Raw genomic sequence first — 18,239 nt, forward strand, 5'->3', positions numbered from 1 at the left:
CTTCCCCACAAACCGAGGCAACCTAGGAGAGAGGTCCATATGGAGGGAATGTTAGGTTGAATGTCATGATAAGAAAGCCACTCATGCCTGTAAGTCTAACTACTCAGGAGGCTGGGTTCAAAGCCAGCCAGGCAGGACAGTCTATGAGACTCTTATTTCCAGTTAACTACCAGGAAACTGGAAGTGGAGTTTTGGCTCAAAATGATAGAGCACTGACCTTGAGTGAAAAAGCTCAGAAACAGCACCCAGGCCCCGAGTCTCACCCCGACACCACACCACACCCATGAGCTAGCTAGAAAAGGCCATAGTCCAAAGGCAAGGCAGGAAGTGGACCCTCCCCAGGACTATTGATTTTGGATTTCCCATGTCCACAGCCGGGAGAAACAAACATCTATTTTCAAGTCCCTAGGCCATGGTGGCAGCCTGAGTTGCTGAAGACCAGAGGGCTTCTAAAGCAAGGGAGGGGCACTGGGTGCCTGATTTTGAAGCATCACAAAGGCTCCCAGTGCCTAACAGAAGGAGACTCAGGCCTAGCTGGGCTGACCACAGAATGGAAATGGGATGGGCTGTGCCTGTGAATCTGATTTGAGTTGTCTGTTTAAAGACAGAGGGAAATGACAGACATACATACAGTAGTTCTCTGCCCAGAGCTAATACAGGGGAAGGCTGGCATTTTCACCCAAGGAGGGTGGAGAGAAAAGGATTGGAAAGGAGGCTGGCTCACACCTGTAATTCTAGCTACTCTTGAGGCTGAGATCTGAGGATCATTGTTCAAAGCCAGCCCAGGCATGAAAGTTTATGAGACTCTTATCTCCAATTAACCACCACAAAACTGGAAGTGGCACTGTGGCTCAAATGGTAGAGGACTAGCCAGGAGCTAAAGAGCTCAGGGACAGTGCCCAGGCCCAGAGTTCAAGCCCCATGACTGACCAATAAATAAATAAATAAACAAACAAACAAAAAATAAAAGAAGTAGGCAAGGAAGTAGAGAAGCCTTCAAGGACCCACTCAGGGTCACTCGGACAGGAGATCCTTAGACATATCAGGCAGGTCTCTAGGCATGAGAACTCTGGAAAGAACCTGGGGATGGTGAAAGGTGATGGAAACACATGAGTCACCTGGAATCTCATTCCCAGGCTGGGCAAAATGGCTGCTTGCAGAGAAGGAAGCAGGAAAGCATAGTACAATATGTACAGCTGGCTAGTTCTGGAGGCCTAGTTGGGAAAAATAAACATATAAGTACAGCTGGATGTGGTGGTTCATGCAGGTAACCCCATCTACTTAGGAGGCAGAAAGCAGGGTGATCTCAGTTCCAGACCAGCCTGGGGAAGATCCAGCTCAACCAAGAGAGGTGCAGCCATCAGGCTAGGCAAGTGGGAAGAGTAAATCCAAGCCGGCTGAGGCAGACTTATGAGACCTTGTTTAGAAAATAAGCCACAGTGGCTGGGCACTATCTCACATGGAAGCTGGCAGGGCGGAGGCTAGGAGAAGATCTGGCATGGCAGGTTGTGTCCCATCTGGAGTCTCCTCAGGCAGGTTCAGCTCTTGAGATGATAGGAAGGACTATGGAGGTGGCAGTGATGGATGCTTGGAGGCAAAGGGTAGGAACAGGCCTCACCACAGTGAGGGAGCCCAAGGATGGACACAGCAGGACCACTCTGGCTGCTCCAGAGCCAGAGGAGGAAGATGATGACTGAGTCCTAGCTCCAGATGTCAGAGCAGGAGGTGATGGTAGAAGGGGCCGCGGAGGGGGAGAGAGGGAGGCCCAATCTAGCCCCCACCTCAGAAAGAGGTATTCACTCCCCCAGTGTCACCCTGCCCATGGGTCCATTCGCTCCCCCCAAGGACCCTGTCTCCATTTGTCCCCATCTCTTGGCTTGTTCCTAGCTGGGTACCAGTGTTCTGCAATAACTTGTACCAAGAGAGGACCCTCCCCTCTCCAACCCTCCCCTCCTCACTGTAGGCCTATCAGGGGGTCTTAGAGCTAGAGGAAGTGGTCTGCAGAGGCACTGTTTGGTGGGATAGGAAGCAAGGCTGGAGCTGGCCCCTGGGCATCGGTGGTCAGTTCTAAACCAAACAAAGCCCAGCTTCTCCTGGGCAGTTTTTCCTCTTAGCACAGTGAGTACTCATGTTGGGGACTCTACTTTCAACTCCCCCATCAAGACACACACAGCTCTGCACACAAGCTCCAGGAGGCAGAGACAGGCTTTGGGCAGGGCCCACTTCTGGTGAGGCAGGCCTAGACCTGATGCCCCCATCCCACATGTTCCATGTGCACTGAGCTGGCCTAGGCACAAGATGGTGCGAAGTCCCAATTCAGGGCACTCCTATCTTAAGAGCAATCCTCTACTTCCTCCTCAGCTTTCCGGTGCCATGTCCACGCTGGTGCCATGTGACCCAGTCCGTCCTTTTCCTCGTCGGCAGCCTCATTCTGGGATCATCCACAAATCTGTGCTTCACTTGAGATGGAATCATGCAGAAGTTAAACGCAAGAGTCCTGCAGCTAGGCAGACCCTGGGATCCTCACTACCATTTCCTTCCTGGGTACTTTCAGCAATTTACTTGCAATCTTGGTACTGCAGAGTGCTTAGAAGGCAATGCTGTGAGAATGAAACAACTAATATTTGCCAGAGGCTCAGAATGAGCCAGACATACCACAGGCAGCATAAGCACAAGCCATGACGGCAGTGTCTCTCTCCCAGCTGTGCTGCTGGTCCCATCTGCACAGGCTGAGCCACAGCCACAGCATCTGGTGTTGAGTCCCATGGCCTGAAATTGCATGGGATTTGAACATGTGTTTGAGGGAAGGTAGGTAATTCTACTTGATAGATAATGGGTAAATAGCAATCTGACTAGGTCATGTCTTGGTTTTTGATTTTCCCCCCACACTGAAGTCAAGAATCCAAACACCAATCTGTGACACTTAAAATGCAAGAGAAAAAAAAATGGAGTGTTAGAAGTCTGAGTTCTGGGCTTCTCTGTCTTTGGCAGCCTGAGGCTAAAGATCAATGAGATTTTATTTGCCAGAGAGTGGACAGTGATCAGCTGGGAGGAAAACAAGCCAGTCCCTTGTTGGTTGTTTCTGGTGTCTGTCATCACAAAGACAGCTGCGCCTTTGCAAAGTCACGCCTGTGGGTGCTGGGAAGAGCTGCCCAGGGCCCCCGCTCCCTAGAAAGTCTGTCTGGACTTGTGGGCTAGGCGGGCCAGGTGCTGCAGAGCAGCTGAGAGGAGTGGTTGGTTCAGAAGTTCATTTGTTGTTATTCCCCATAAAAATGGCACATAGAGCACTGATCTTGGCCATTCTCCAGGCACCTATGACATAAGCCCCTCTAAATGGATACGAGTCTCATGGCTATCCCAGAAGTAGAGCTTTTTAGCCTATAACCACTCAGCCCAGGACAGCAAATTCTCCAGGAGCCCAGGATACCCAGACACAAACGCCAGCCAGAATGTTCTGGACAGCTTTGTTCTTGGAAAACCAAGGCCCAGAGTTGCTTTGCCTCCAGATGCCAGAGCTTCCTGTGTTTCCAGAATATTCCTGAAAATCAAGGCTGTTGTCTGGGGGGAGTGATGCAGACCGAGTTTGAAGATGATGTGGGCCAGCTCCTGTGTGTCTGGGACAAGATAGCCTAATTCCCTCTAAGACCAAGTTGCCCCACAAGCCACGCCAGCCTGGCACTCAGACTCCATGTCTACCCCTCACCACAGCTGCAAAAACAACTCTTAACCTACATAGGTGTGGGGGCAGATGAGGGGAGAAGTGCAGACATTTCCAGGCTAGCATATGGCTATCTCTCCTTGTCACCTAAGGAGGTTGGCAGGGCCTCTGATAAAACATGCCTCTCCCCATGCCCCAGGAAACCTGGCAAACAGGCAGTCAGGGGAAAGAGGAAGGTAGCTGCATGCTCTGCCCATTCACAGAGACAGCCCGTGTCCTTCTTGTCCTTAATCCTGCCCCTCTTCTGGTTGGGTTTTGAGATGGGTATGTAAAGAAGATTTAAAGTGGAGGGTGGGCAGGAGGGAGCCAGTCCTGGGGCTTAAACTCACGGCCTAGGCGCTACCCCTGAGTTGTTTTTTTTTTTTTTTTTTTTTTTTTGCCAGTCCTGGGCTTGAGCTCAGGGCTTGAGCACTGTCCTTGGACTTTCTCAAGGCTAGAGCTCTACCACTTGAGCCTCAGCACCACTTCTGGCTTTTTGCTATGTATGTGGGGTACCGAGGAATCGAACCCGGGTCTTCATGCATGCTAGGCAAGCACTTTAACCACTAGGCCAAACTCCCGGCCCCTACCCCTGAGTTTTTGTGCTCCAGACTCTAATACTTGAGCCACAGCTCCACTTTTGGCTTTGCTTGGTATTTTAGTGGAAATAAGAGTGTCACATGAGCTTTCCTTCCCCGGGCTGGCTTCAAACTGTGGCCCTCACATCTTAGCCCCCTGAGTAGCTAGGATTACAGGTCTGAGACATTTCAGAGTATTTATAAATGTGTGTACAGCCAGGTGCAGTGGCTCACACCTGTAATCCTAGCTACTCAGGAGGCTGAGATTTGAGGATCATGGTTCAAAGCCAGCCCAGGCACAATTAACCTCCAATTAACCACTAGAAAGGAAGTGTGGCTGTGGCCTCAAGGGGAAGGGTGGTAGCTTTAAGCTGAAGAGCTTAGGAACAGCATCCAGGCCCAGAGTTCAAGCCCCATGACCCACCAAAAAAAAAAAAAAAAAAGAAATGTGTATTTATTGCCACTCCAAAGCAGCAATACAGCAGGTAAGTTTTGACTCACCATCCCAAAGACCTTTCTAGCAACAGAGGTATGCTGAGGCCCGGAAGTTGTCTGGAGAAAACTAGTTCCCCTCTCAAGAGGGGCACAGTACCACCTGCACTGTGGGTGTGTGCAAAGGGTATGTGATGCTCTCTATTTTTATTATGCCTGAAAGTGTTAAAATAGAAATTCTAAAAGTCTAAATTTTGCTTCACCATAAGGCTAATTTTGAAAAGTAATATTGCAAAAAGATTACTATCTGGTGACTGATTCCTTTCGTAATAGAATCAATTTAATTAGGTTTAAACATATTGCAACATGTATAAATCTGTAACACAGCTGGTATATTAGCTATACTTTGTGATAATTTGGGCAAAAGTACGAGAGAGTTCAACCAGCCATGTCTTTTTTTTTTTTCTTTGAGCTAGGGTCTTGCTTGTATAGCTCAGACTAGCTTCAAACTTGAGATCTTCCTAGCTCTACCTTTCAAATGCTGAGAGTGCAGAAGTGTACTACCACACCCCGCCTTCAGTCTTTGTTGTCTATGTGTGTGTTCTTGTGGTCACTGGAGTTTGAACTTAGGAATCAGGTAGTGCCCCCTAGTTTTAGGGTGCTTGTGTGTTTTCCTCACCAGGCTGGTACTCTACCACTTGAGCCTCAGCTCCACTTCTGTCTGTTAGCCGATTGGAGGTAAGTGTTTCAGCCTTTTCTGCCCATCTGACTTCAAACCTCAATCCTGGAATCTTAGCCTCCTGAGTAATTGGATTAGAGACAAGAGCTACCAGTGCCTGGCTCAGAGTCTGAAGTCAACAAGAATGTATGGGTAGCCAATCAGAGCAGGGCTGGCTTTTTATTTCATTTGATTACCCCGCTTTCAGCTTGAGGCACCACAGTGATATTCAAGGTAGGGGGAAATAAAGCTTCATTGGCCACAGTGATGGAACTGGGCTTAATAAGCTCAGTGGAGATTTCTCCAGTCCCTGAGAATGAAGGGTGGGAGTGAATGGATTTGGTTGGATGACTAGTGTCTGACCTGTCTAGTACAGCTGTCATCTGATGATCAGATTATTCTTTTAGCATATGGCTTAAGACTGCCTTAGAAACTCAGGTATAAACGAATTCTCCAAATTCATAATAAAAATAATACATTAAGCCAGGCATTTGGTGGTTCACGTCCATAATCCTAGGTACTCAGGATCACGCTGTGAAGCCAGCGGGGATAGGAAAGTCCATGAGACTCTTATTTTCAATTAAGTACAAAAATCCAGAAGTGGGGCTGTGGCCTAAGCAGTGAAGTGCGTCTCTGGCTTCAGCACTTGCTGTGCTTGGGCCTTGTTTCCCTGTAGACACAGGCAAATTCAGCAGACTAGGGTAGTTTCCTTGCTCACGGACTCACACCCAGGCCACTGGTCCTTCTGGCAGGATCCAGAAAGAAGAGTCTGAGTTACTACTGCCATATACACAGGAAGCATGGTGAGAGCAGGTGGGATGGACGGAAAAGCTGAACAAACATGACAGAGAAATCACAGATGAAGTTGTGTGACTGTTTTAGCCTCAGAACTGAACAGGACTCGGCACTGGGAAGGGGAAAGGCTATTGTTCACTAGGCTGGCTCAGCTAACTGAGGAGTCCCGTCTCCTCTGGCTTCCTCCAGACGCTGGCTAAGCCAGGCCGTGCTGGTGACTCATGCCCGGACTATAGCAGTATAGCCTTAACTTTGAGCCAAACAAAACCAACCAAAAGTGCAAGCCCAAGTTCAAGCCCCAGTACCACAGACTGACCCTGTGTCCCTGCTCTCAGAGAGCTGAGGCAGAACTCAAGGGCTTCTTAGATATCAGAGCCTCTTAGCTGTCAGAACGTTTTCATCTTGGGCCATGAATGTAGCTTAGTGATGGTATGTCAGCTTTCCATGTTTGAGGCCCCAAGTTTGACCCCCGGCATAGCAACATATACAGAAGAGCCCTGGCTAAATTAGGAGGTATTTGAGGATTCTCAACCAACCATGCTCTGTCCTAGAAAATGCCCCATAGTTGGTATCCATGGCATATCCACTCCCCCTGAGCCTCTGTTCAATACCTATGGGCTTGGACGGTGAACTCTGCCACTCGTGCTGCATCCAGGAAGAATTTACTCAGCTAAGTAAGCCCTCCTTATCTCACTCGGTGTCATGGATGGACAGGAAGCAATGAGGAGGTGAATACTTCTATTTCTGTCCATCTCTCTGCTTTCCCTTCCTCCTCTCTGCCACAGCCTGTGTTTTCTTCCTTGAACCTCTGTAAACCTTTGCCATCGTGATGCCACCCTGGGTACCTGCTGGCAGGGAAGCAGGCTCTTCAGCACTCTCCAACACCTCACCATGGGGTATTTTTTTGCTCACCTCCCTCCTAGTCCAAGGTGCGGGGCGGGCGGGGGGAGGGGCTCCTGAATGCCAGCTGGCAGTCGTTCTGGGGAGAAAGAGCCCCTGGGGGCCCTTTGGGGTATTAGCACTGCTGAGTCAGCTGGGACTTTTGAGGGTGAGGGGAAACTGACCCCATCCCCTTGTGAGACTGCGTGCCCTCTCCCCATGTTGCTCCCTCCACTCTGAGCCAGGAGATGCAATTCTGAGACCAGGTGAGTAATGAAACTATATCCAAGTCTGCAAGGCAAGGAAACTGATTTTGTCTTTAAAGCAACTGCACTGAACCCTTAAAGATCTAGAAAAATAAAGTTTGCCTATTATCTGTTTCATCCAACTCTCCTTTTTTCCTTTCCTGATTATATATATAGGCCATCACTTGAGAATTCCCATTTTGGGCTGGGAGCGTGGCCTAGTGGTAGAGTGCTTGCCTGGCATGTACGAAGACCCGGGTTTGATTCCTTGGTACCACATACGCGGAAAAAACCCATAAACAGTGCTGTGGCTCAAGTGGTAGAGTGCTAGCCTTGAGAAAAACCCAAGGACAGTGTCCAGGCCCTGAGTTCAAGCCATTTCACTTTAGACTTAAAAAAAATGTATCAGTCCTGGAACTTGAACACAGGGCCTGAATACTGTCCTTGGGCTTTCTCCAGGATAGAGCTGTACCACTTGAGCCACAGCACCACTTCCATCTTTTTCCATGTATGTGGTATTAAAGAATTGAACCCAGGTCTTCGTGCATGGTAAGCAAGCACTGTACCACTAGGCCAAACTCCTGTCCCTGAGCTTTTGTGCTCAAGGCTTAGTGCTCTATCACCACAGCTCCACTTCCAGCTTTTTACTAGTTCATTGAACATAAGAGTCCCATCTTTAACTTCCTTCCTAGGCTGGCTTTGAAGCATGATCCTCAAATCTCAGCCTCCTGAGTAGCTAGGATAATAGTCGTGAGCCACTGGCACCCGGCTTATATCTATTTTAATCTACAAATTGTTGCACAAGGGGATTACAATTGAACATGTCCATTTATATGTACCGTGTGTCTTATCCGTTGCCCCTCTATTGTTCTTTCCACTCCACTTACCCCTTCCCTCACCATCACATCAAGGCTCCCATTTTTTTTTCATGTGCTGGTATTATTATGACTATATTCATCCACCAGTGGAAAGAAATGTCACCATGTCTGCAGTAAGGACTATGGAGAATGCTAGAAAAATGAAGTGTTTTCTGTGACTGAGAAAACCACCCCCACGTTAGATTATCCACCGCCAGCTCTGATGCTAGATGGCCAGAGGCAGGGAAGGACTTGAATCAGAGAAGAGAAACACAAGCTTAGTTCCAGGTGGCTACAGATTCCTGCTAAATGCAGTTTCAGGGCCTACTACAGAGAGGCCTCAAACAGAGAGCCTGGGGCCTGAGGACAGAGTTGGGGAGTTCAGTGTGGCTTGAAGTTAAAGTACAGAGAAAAAGAAAGAAGGCAGAGGAATGAAGGAAGGAGATGGGAGGAAGCTTTATCTATGCTGTTGTAACAACATGTCCTAAAGCAGATAGCTTACATGTAACCAACACTCATTTCTCAGGCCTGGAGTACGGGAAGTACAAGATCAAGGCTACCCTGGTAAGATGCAGCTTCTGGCTGTGGACTCACATGGCCCAGAGCAGATAAGCTGTGGTGGCTGCTTCCATAGAGGCAGTGGTTCCACTCTTGAAGGCGTGGCTGGCAGATGCTGGCCCAGCAGTGCACACAAGAGCAGGCGATCCCCTAGGAGCTCTGAGCATTTGTGTGAGCAAAAGATGTGAGGCCAGAGATAAGAGTGCTTGAAAACTAATAGGCAGGTCACATGCTCCCAGAATGCCACCAGAATTCCCATGGGGCTGGATGTAGGACAGTCCCGGCCAGAGTGAAGATGTGAATATAGGTCACCTGACAAGATCCTTGGCACAGTGTCACCTTAGTAGGAGACAAAATTATTTCATGCTAAAAGGCTGCTCTCTTCCCTCTATAAGGCTTCACAACAAACCCGTGATACCAAGCTGAAAACAGGGTCCATTACACAGTGATTTCCCCCTGCCTTGCCCTGGTTTTCCCAGGCTGCCGCCGGCCCTGTAGCCTTCACCTTGGTGGAATGTGACAGTAGTCATCCTTTGGTGACAGGTCTGTTCACCTGGTTATGAGGTCTGTGTCCTGTTGGCTTTTAAGTTTTAAAATCCCAGTACTTTCAATAACGTATTGCAATATTTTTGGATCCTCACCTTTGGGCACTCTCCTGATCCCTTCTTGGAAGATGAATGCGAGTGGCAAGCTCAAGGTGACAGACGGTGAACTGAGCCCAAGTGTATCCTTCCTCCAGGCTAAGGAGGCTTGGCCTGCACGGGAAGTCTGGGCCCAAGTCTCACAGCACCTGGCCATCGCTCTTCGGCTCCCACAGGGAGGAGAGGGGGACTCTGCTTGCGAAGCCCACGTGTGCCAAAGCTGACCACAAGCAAAGCTGACCATGTTCTCTCCTCCTGTGACCTCAAGGCCAGCCTTGCTCCAGCCAAGGCCTGTGGGGCCTTGTGTGACCGCTTGGTGGACTGCTGCTGGGGCGGGGGGCCCACTGGTATCACTCGCTCCACAAGTGGACTGACCTTATCTTCCACCAGACCTTTCCTCTAAATACGCACCTATAGCTTGTCCACTGCCACTGGGAAGTTAATGGAGACCTGTAGTTTGCGATATCTAAAAGTACTATCTACAATTCAAAATCAAACATTAACATAAGAGAACTAGTGGTGCTATGGCCCAAGTGGTAGAGTGCTACTTTGAGCTGAAGAGCTCAGAGACAGTGCCCAGGCCCAGAATCTAAGCCCCATGTCCAACTGAAACAAAAAACAAACAAACAAACAAATAGGAGAACCAGCTCACGGAAAGAAATATACATCACATCACTAACATTTTGCCACCCGTAGGAGACTTTTCCAAATGTCTCATGGACATATTTGGTTTGGCTTTTCTTTTCCTTGCCCCCATGCCCTCTCCTTTCCCGTGCTCTGAGGACCTTCCTCCTACCAGTTAAGTCAGCAGGGCTGGGAGGTGGTGCAGGCAGCACTGGTTCTTTCCAGCATCCCAGGTGATTACCATATGCTTTAAGGACTGGTAAAGATCTACGGAACTTAAGTAATGGATTCATATTCAGTGGAAAAGCTGTGGGATCATTCTGGGCCTCTAGAGTGAGAAATAACAACAACAAGCCAAAAACACCAGTGTTTTAAGAATTTACTGTACAATTTTTTAAACAATTTATTTATATGTTGGCTTCTACATGCTTTTACATTCGTGTAAAATATACATATTCTTTACAATTTGTACATATATTAAATGACTGTCATAAACACTGTTTTATGAGATTTTATAAAAGAAAGATCAAGTGGGGAAAACTACTTATAAAATATGAACAAAACCCGTGATACTGAGAACAGGAAGTTCTCATCCTCATGTTCACTGAGCTCCTCATCTATCTATTTTTTGGTTTCATTTATTTCTGTGAGCCCAGACTTCGCATTCTCTAGACTACAGTCCTCAGGTCAGGTCATAAGGCAGCGGTGGAAGGCAAGGGTAGCCTGCAGGAGGGAGGCAGTGACTGGGCAGAATCAAGCCTACAGCGTGCTCTGTGCCATCAGTACCAGCATCAGGAAACCCCATGTTACAGTCGGGACAAGCACTGCTTTGCTCTTCATATCACTGTAGGCTGTGCAGGCACTACTTAGTGCAGTCCCTGAATGTTCAAATTTTGGGGGCAAGAGGACAGGTGCCAAAGCCTGGTTTTCATCTGTTGCTCTGTACCACCAGCAGTGAGCGGCACTCTTCCCGGCCAATGGGTGGCTGGGGATCAAGCATAGAAGGCCAGAAGCTCTGAGAAGCTGCTCTTTCTCCAGCTCAAGGGCACAGGAATCTGGATGGCTGCCCACCAGAGGGCACAGCCAGAGAAGCTCTCAAAAAGTTTCTTACTCTTTTTAGTATGAACCATGCTTGACCCGGAAGATAGTGCTGGTCTCTGTGTAAGAGCAGCATGGCACAATGTCCCCGCAGGCTGTGCACAGGCTGGACAGGCTCTGGAGGCGTGCCATCTGCCTCAGGATGCAGAACCTGCAGGATGCAAGGGGGGGGGGGGTCCTGTGCTCCCCCTACTGAGATGGGAGCCCTGGAGTGGCAGCTGTGTTATGGGAAGGGGGGGGGGACTGTCCTGAGCAGCCAGGAGCCCAAAGGACTGAAAGTTATAAAATTATACAAACATATATATTTTTTTTATTCTGGCATAGTTTATAATTTTAAGAAAGCAATTAGTAATTATCTGACATTGGGTAACAACTATAAGATCACTGTAACATAAACTTCGATTCTATGTAAAGTATCGGTGGAGGCCATCCCCTAACTCTCCATTCAAAATCCTGACACACTGAAGTCCTTCCAAAAACAGAGACAATTTCCATTGGTTTAAATACGGAGATGACGACCCCGCAACAGTGGACATGTTGCGTGTTCAGGTAACAACAACAACAAACATTTCTGAAAACTCTCTTTTGTTTTTGGTTTGCATTCTGTCTGTTTCTTTCGGGTACTTTTTCATGAGAGGGAGGAAATCAAGGTGACTGAGTGGCATTGCCCAAGTCAGGAAGAAGCACTTCGGCGTTTCTTGTGTCCGTTCCGTGCTACATGACGGGAAAGCGGCTGAGGGCCTGCCTCAGTTTCTCGGCAATCTGGTGAGAGAATAAAGCACCATGGAGACTTGACCTCTTCAACCCGACTGCCTTTCATCACTCCCACTTCCCGCATGTCAGGTACAGCAGCCACTCCGGCTTCCTGTTCCTCCTGACACCCACATGGTTTGCCCTGGGGTGGGGAGAGCTCCTCCTCCACAGCTGACCGACAGTGGTACTCACTGTGCAGGAGGGAGCCTGCCTCCTTGTTCCCAACCAGCCCACGGGGCTGCAGGGGGGACTGCTCCCCTGCAGAGGGCAGTGGCTAAGGCCTCCCTGCCGGCCTCGGTCCCTTCCTTTCGCTGACAAGTATGAAGGCCGAGTCTCCCTAGAGGACCACAGAAACCAGTGACCGCCTGGTGTAGACTGCAGTCAGGGCAGGGGGTGCTGCAGTGTGGTCTCAGGGATACCAGACATGCCTACAAGGCCCAGGGGTCTCGGTTATTCCTGGGGTCCTGAACAGCTGAGGTAGGTGGTAGAACTCTGTACATGTTTGCTTCCTAGGCAGACATGTCGCACACCAGTAATTTAAGTTAGATCTCATGCCTGGGAAGGTTCTATAAGCTGTTTACATTTATGCAGAAACAGTGATAAACAGTTTTCTATTTTGAATCCTGAAGTCATTAATAATTATACCACATGTAGTCTTAAAAACTACTTAACAGCCACGTGCTGGTGGCTCAAGCCTGTAATCCTAACTACTCAGCAGGCTGAGATCTGAAGATCATGATTTGAAGCCAAACCCGGGCAGGAAAGTCTGTGAGACTCTTATCTCCAGTTAACCTCCAGTTTTCACCAGAAACTGGAAGTAGCACTGTGGCTCAAAGTGACAGAGCACTAGTCTTGGGTAAAAGAGCTGAGGGAGAGAGCCCAGGCACTGAGAGGGAGGTGAGATCACAGTCAGGATTTCTTAGAGCTTTAACACAGGGTCTGAGGCCTCTTACTCCGAAAAAGCCCCTTAAACCCAGCAATACCAGCAAGGAAAAGGCAGGTGGAACTAAGATAAAAATAAATAAACTCAATCCTGCTCAAAATTTAGCCTTCCTTGGCTTATTTCCTAGGATTAGAAATTAAGAGAGATGGATGCTGGGCGCAGTGGCTCACGCCTGTAATCCTAGCTACTCAGGAGGCTGAGATCTGAGGATCTAGTTTCAAAACCAGCCCGAGCAGTAAAGACCGTGAAACTCTATCTCCAATTAACCACTAGAAAACTGGAAGTGGGGCTGTGGCTCAAGGCTGTGGCGGTGGCTTTGAGCTGAAGAGCTCAGGGACAGCTCTCAGCCCAGAGTTTAAGCCACACAACCACCAACAACAACAAACAAGAGAGACTGACTTTAATAGTCAGTTACTGAGCACCAACACTCCTGTGCTTGTAAATGTGTGGGAGGCGGGGAAAGGAGAGGCGATGGGAGGCTAAAAGGAGGAGGCTGGGACGGGGAAGTTGGGGGGCCTCTTACCGTTTCATAGAACTGCACTTGTTGCTCCAGGTAGAGGCGGATGACACTGTTGTAGTCGTAGATCCGGTTACTGTGAAAGTGATTCATCTCAGCTACAACAAAAGCAACAGAGCCGTCAGTTTTCCCCAAGTTCGCCAATGGCAAGGGCTGGCTTCTCTGCTTGGTGAGACTCTGCTATCAAAAGGACCCAATCTGTCCACAGTGGAACAGGGCCACTTCATGGCTGAATACTGGAACGAGGCTAGACGAGCTGGTGAGAGGGCAGTGGTGGCTCTCACTGACTTGCCCGTTAGGTACTGTGGACATCCTCGCACCTGCCTAGGCATGTGCCAGCCATGCATCAGGAAAATGCAGGCAATGGCCACTCGCCGTTCCCATCTACAAAACACTCAACTCTAAAAATTAACGCCTTCCTTTTGCCAACAAACGATGTCCAAAATGATTCCTACAAATTCTCTTTACTCCGTCATCCTGGGCCATGGAAGTTAGGCTGCTACAAGCTGGGCTTGGGAATTTCAGTGTGTCTACAAGCTGTCTTTCACAGAGCTCTCGAGTAAGTGTGAGCAGTCACACAGTAACGTGTGGATCCTGCAGGGCGGGGCTTACGGCGGCCTTTAAACTGGTTCTAATTGACCGTTGCCCACATTTGGCCTCTTTCCAGCACAAGCTCTCCCTGGCTACCCCTAGCCTACTCCTTACCTTGCAAAGCATACGACATGGTGCCCACTCGCTTCACCATAGTCTGTTTGTCCTGTGGAGTGATTTTGCTAGTTGCAACTAGCTTGTCACTTTCCTTCACCTTTTCTATGGCTCCCTGTGAGGCAGAGAATGCAACAGTATTAATGAGGCAGAACAAAAAGACCCAGTCATTAGCTCAACAGCCAGCGGTGATGTCTACCAGTCATTAAAGCTACCTGGAAGGTGGAGACAGGAGAACCTTGGGTTTGACACCAGCTGGAGAAAAAAGCTAGGAATATCTTGTCTCAAAAACAACAACAAAAAAGAGTGGTGGTGGGTAAGATGTTAGGTAGAATATTTTCCTAGAATGTCCGGGGTCCTGGGTTTGTATTCCAAGTTAGTTAGATAGTAGATAGATCAGACAGAGAGACAGACAGCAATACCAAGCTATTCAATAACTGTCTTGGCCCTCAACAGGAAAACACTGAAACAACCAAAATAGAGAAAAGCTTCTACATTCAACTTCCTTCAGATCTCCTGGAAGGCAACAGACTGCTGGACTTGAAAAAAAATGTAAGTAATCTAAAGTTCAAGTTAGTTCAATGCTACAATAGAAAAGAAAACCAAATTTCACACTGCCTCTGTAATATCTGTAAGATGCTGATATTAATCGTATATAACAGGGAGACAGGAGATGGTCATGTGGTTAGATACATTGTAGTGCATATAAGTGGGTCTCTCTCTCTCTCTCTGAATATTTTATGAGTTGGCACTTGAATGTGTCAACCACAAGGCTTGGCTGGCCCTTGAATTTGTAAGAGGCAGTGAATCAACCTAGGTTAGCAATGAGAATGAGGCAAGTGTGTCTCACTCACTGTCCTCACTATTTAGGGTGCCAGCAAAGAAGCACCCTACATTCTATGCATATAGTAGCCACCATGCCTAGAGTTCTAACTGTGCTAGCATTAAATCCTACCAGAAGCTAACTGCCGAGTTTTATCTTAAGTTATCTGAAGTTATACAGTCTATTTGGTTCTTAAATTATGAAGCACATCTTAAGCCGGCCAAATGCCAGCAGTCTAAGATTACATACTAGCCCTTTGTGGACTTTTCTAAGAGACACAAGGCGGTCCTGATGCACTGGAGCCTGCATGCCAAGGCTGATAAAGCACTCATTCAGGACCGAGATAACAGGGAGATTTCAAAAAGCAAGAAAAAATTAGCCAGAAATTAAAATGTGAGAATGCCCCAAATCAATATTAGATATAGATTACAATTCTTGTTATGGGAATTGTAATTATTTTTTCATTGATCCCCAGTGCTATGTTAGTTACATGGTAAAAGCGAGGCCAGCCTGGACTACATATCAAAGAACAATCAAACAGTGAAAAATGAACACCTAAAACACGGACTCGGGGTATGCAGGTCTACTCGGATTCACCTGGCAGGGCATCCTGTAAACCAGCGACCATTACCTTGTGAGCACCGATGATGTCTGGGAAGCAGCCGAGAAAGCCTTTGTACTCGTGGTTGCACTCCATCAGGAAGTGAAGATCCTTCTTTGGCTGCAATGAGACACAGGCTGGCTGTAATTGGCAGAGGGACTCAGAAAGCCAAGGATAAGAAGCTGGCCTATGTGGGGGCCGCATTAGCCAAACCACCCGTGTTCCGCACTGAGGAGCCATGCGAGCGCCTACACTAGCTTCCTGCAGGAACACAGTCTCCAAGACCACCAGACTTTGGACAGTGTTAAGAAAATGACAGAAGTGAGACAGTATTGTCCTGCTAGTTGGTACGTTTTTAGTTTAGGGATTTGAAATAACTCCTATGATAATCCTTTTCCAAGAACTTATTATCTGTTCTCTGTACAAAGAACTGAAATTGGAAAAGACTCTAGTAAATAACAAAGGCTTGGCCTAGGCTAAGATTGTGCTGCGTGTGTGTGTGTGTGTGTGTGTGTGTGTGCGTGTGTGTGCGCACATGTGTGTGTGCACACAGTTGTGTGTGTTCCTGGGGATAGGACTCAGGGCCTCCTACATGCCAGGCTCACACCCTCTGTCACTGAACTACACCACTACTCCTGAATTTTTAATTCTAAGAACCATGCACAGTAGGCACTACCTACCATTTTGGATGAGGAAACCAAGGCTGAGAAAGGCAACGACAGCCCAGGCAGATCTGAGGCAGTATTCTCTCATGCACATCATGCTACCTTGATGGCTAAGAGTGATTCAGAGATGTCATAATGGAAGGCGTTCATTTAGATTTTTTCTTCTTCTAGGGCTGTAGATTGAATCTAGAGTTATCACCAGTGCTAAGCAGGCACTCTTCCCTGAGCTATGATGCCAACCTCACTAGGCGTCTTGATGACACATCCAGCTCTCTCCATCCACTGTGGTAACCAGAGACACACTATGTTCAATGACAACATGGAGACAGGAAATGAGGGCTTTTCTCTGGATCTGTCTGATATGTGTGGACTGACAGCGTAAGCGCTAGCTCGGCTGTGTGACTGTGTCAGTACCTGCTCTGCCACGAGACTGGCGATCTCCTCATACGTCTTCCCTGCTTCTGTGATTGCATCGTTGAGGTCTGTTTCACCTGAAAAGATTCATAGTCTCACCAGCAGCTCAGCTTAGTATTAGTTTCTTTGCCTTTCATTAAAATAAATATTTTTGTCACACACTTTATTGGTAAATATTTGAAATTTTCAATCACTTTCAAACTAGTAAGCCCGGTCTCATGAATCTCTACCAGCACTGCCTGGTTTCTTGTGAGGGGTTTGCGCTGAGCACGCACACTCAGTGCTTCCAACTGCATCTCTGGGGAGATACAGGCTAGAAAGAAAATACAAACGATCATCACCTTCCATGACGAGGCCAAGGTATGTGACAGTGACAAGGGCACTGCAGTGTGGTTACTTTGGGTGCAGGACCTTGAGGAAGTGAGAGGTTGGCTAAGGCACTAAAGGCATGTCCTCTCCAATGCAGCAATGGCTGAGCTGGGCTGGGCAGGGGTGCAGGGCAGAGGGCAGATGGCTGCCAAATGCAGTTAGGAAGAGTAAGTTCTAGTACCCTGCAGCCCAGGAGGGCAACCACAGCTCCAAATAGCCTATTATATTCCAACAAGCTAGAAGAGGGGCTTGAAGGCTCCAAACAGAAACAAAAGGAGAAGAAAATATCAGTTCCCAGGGAATATACACTCTGACATAACACACTGTAATCCACAGATGTGTATAATTATGATGTCTTACTCAAGAAAACAAAAACAATCCCCCCAAAACATATACCTTGGTAACCACTAGAACTAAACACCGTTGCTAAGCCCTGCAAGGCCTTCCCTATCTTCTGGTATTCTTTGGGGAGTGCTGAAAGAGAAAAAAGAAGAAATGGTTAGCTACACTTCTAAGCAGGCTGAATTGAGATGCAACTGTCATTTAATAGGTGTTACTTCCTAGTAAGAGACATTAGGGCTGATCAAAATAGTGTATAGTCTTTAATAAAATATTGATACAAAAATGAATAATGGATTATTGACCTGTTCATTTAACTTTTTTTTTTTTTTTTTGGTCGGCTGTGTGTGGGGCTTGGGCCTGGGCATTGTCCTTGAGCTCTTCAGCTCAAAACTATGGCCTGCCCCTTGAGCCGCAGCCCCACTTCTAGTTTTCTAGTGGTTAACTGGAGATAAAAGTCTCACAGACTTTAGTGCCCAGGCTGGCTTTGAACCGGGATTCTCAGATCTCAGCCTCCTGAGTAGCTAGGATTACAGGCGTGAGCCACCATGCCTGGCTTTCAATTCATCTTTTCTTTTTTAAAATCATTAATTCACTGCCTATGGAACACAAATGAAAAAACATTCTTTTAGGAATGCCCCTCAGGGATATTCCTCAGGGATGAGGCACTTCCACACACATGCTCAGTGTACCAGCCCACACTCGGAGATGCTATCTCCACTGAGAGGGAAATAAGGCACAAGAAACTACCCAACAGGCTCAAATCTCAGGATGTCTGGAATTCTAGCACCCGGAGGCTAAGCCAGAAGGAATGAGTGTTGGAGGCCAGCCTGGGATTCATGGCTAATTCCTGTCCAAAATAAAAAAGTAAATTAAGTTCACTCTGAATGAGCAAAAGAATTAACTTTCCACAGATAATAAAATCCCAGATAACTGAACATTAAACTAATCTTGGTGTTATGAGGCTTTTGGATCTAACTTCGTTAGG

At 47.7% G+C, this 18,239-nt stretch overlaps 1 protein-coding gene across 1 annotated transcript in view; it reads right to left on the reverse strand.

Moving 5' to 3' along the window:
* Positions 1–11,678: 11,678 nt before the first annotated feature.
* Snx9 (sorting nexin 9) overlaps positions 11,679–18,239 on the reverse strand; it is a 47,337-nt gene continuing 40,776 nt past the window's right edge. Inside the window, exons 13-18 of the mRNA XM_090337909.1 lie at positions 17,309–17,386; positions 16,544–16,620; positions 15,495–15,584; positions 14,041–14,155; positions 13,342–13,433; positions 11,679–11,884 (exon numbers count right to left, since the gene is read on the reverse strand). Of these exons, the coding sequence (XP_090194035.1) occupies positions 11,837–11,884; positions 13,342–13,433; positions 14,041–14,155; positions 15,495–15,584; positions 16,544–16,620; positions 17,309–17,386 (500 nt within the window). The 3' untranslated portion in view covers positions 11,679–11,836. The remainder of the gene's footprint in view (positions 11,885–13,341; positions 13,434–14,040; positions 14,156–15,494; positions 15,585–16,543; positions 16,621–17,308; positions 17,387–18,239) is intronic.

Source organism: Megascapheus bottae, chromosome 8 (assembly GCF_031878675.1).
Source record: "Megascapheus bottae isolate mThoBot1 chromosome 8, mThoBot2.hap1, whole genome shotgun sequence".
NCBI lineage: Eukaryota > Metazoa > Chordata > Mammalia > Rodentia > Geomyidae > Megascapheus > Megascapheus bottae.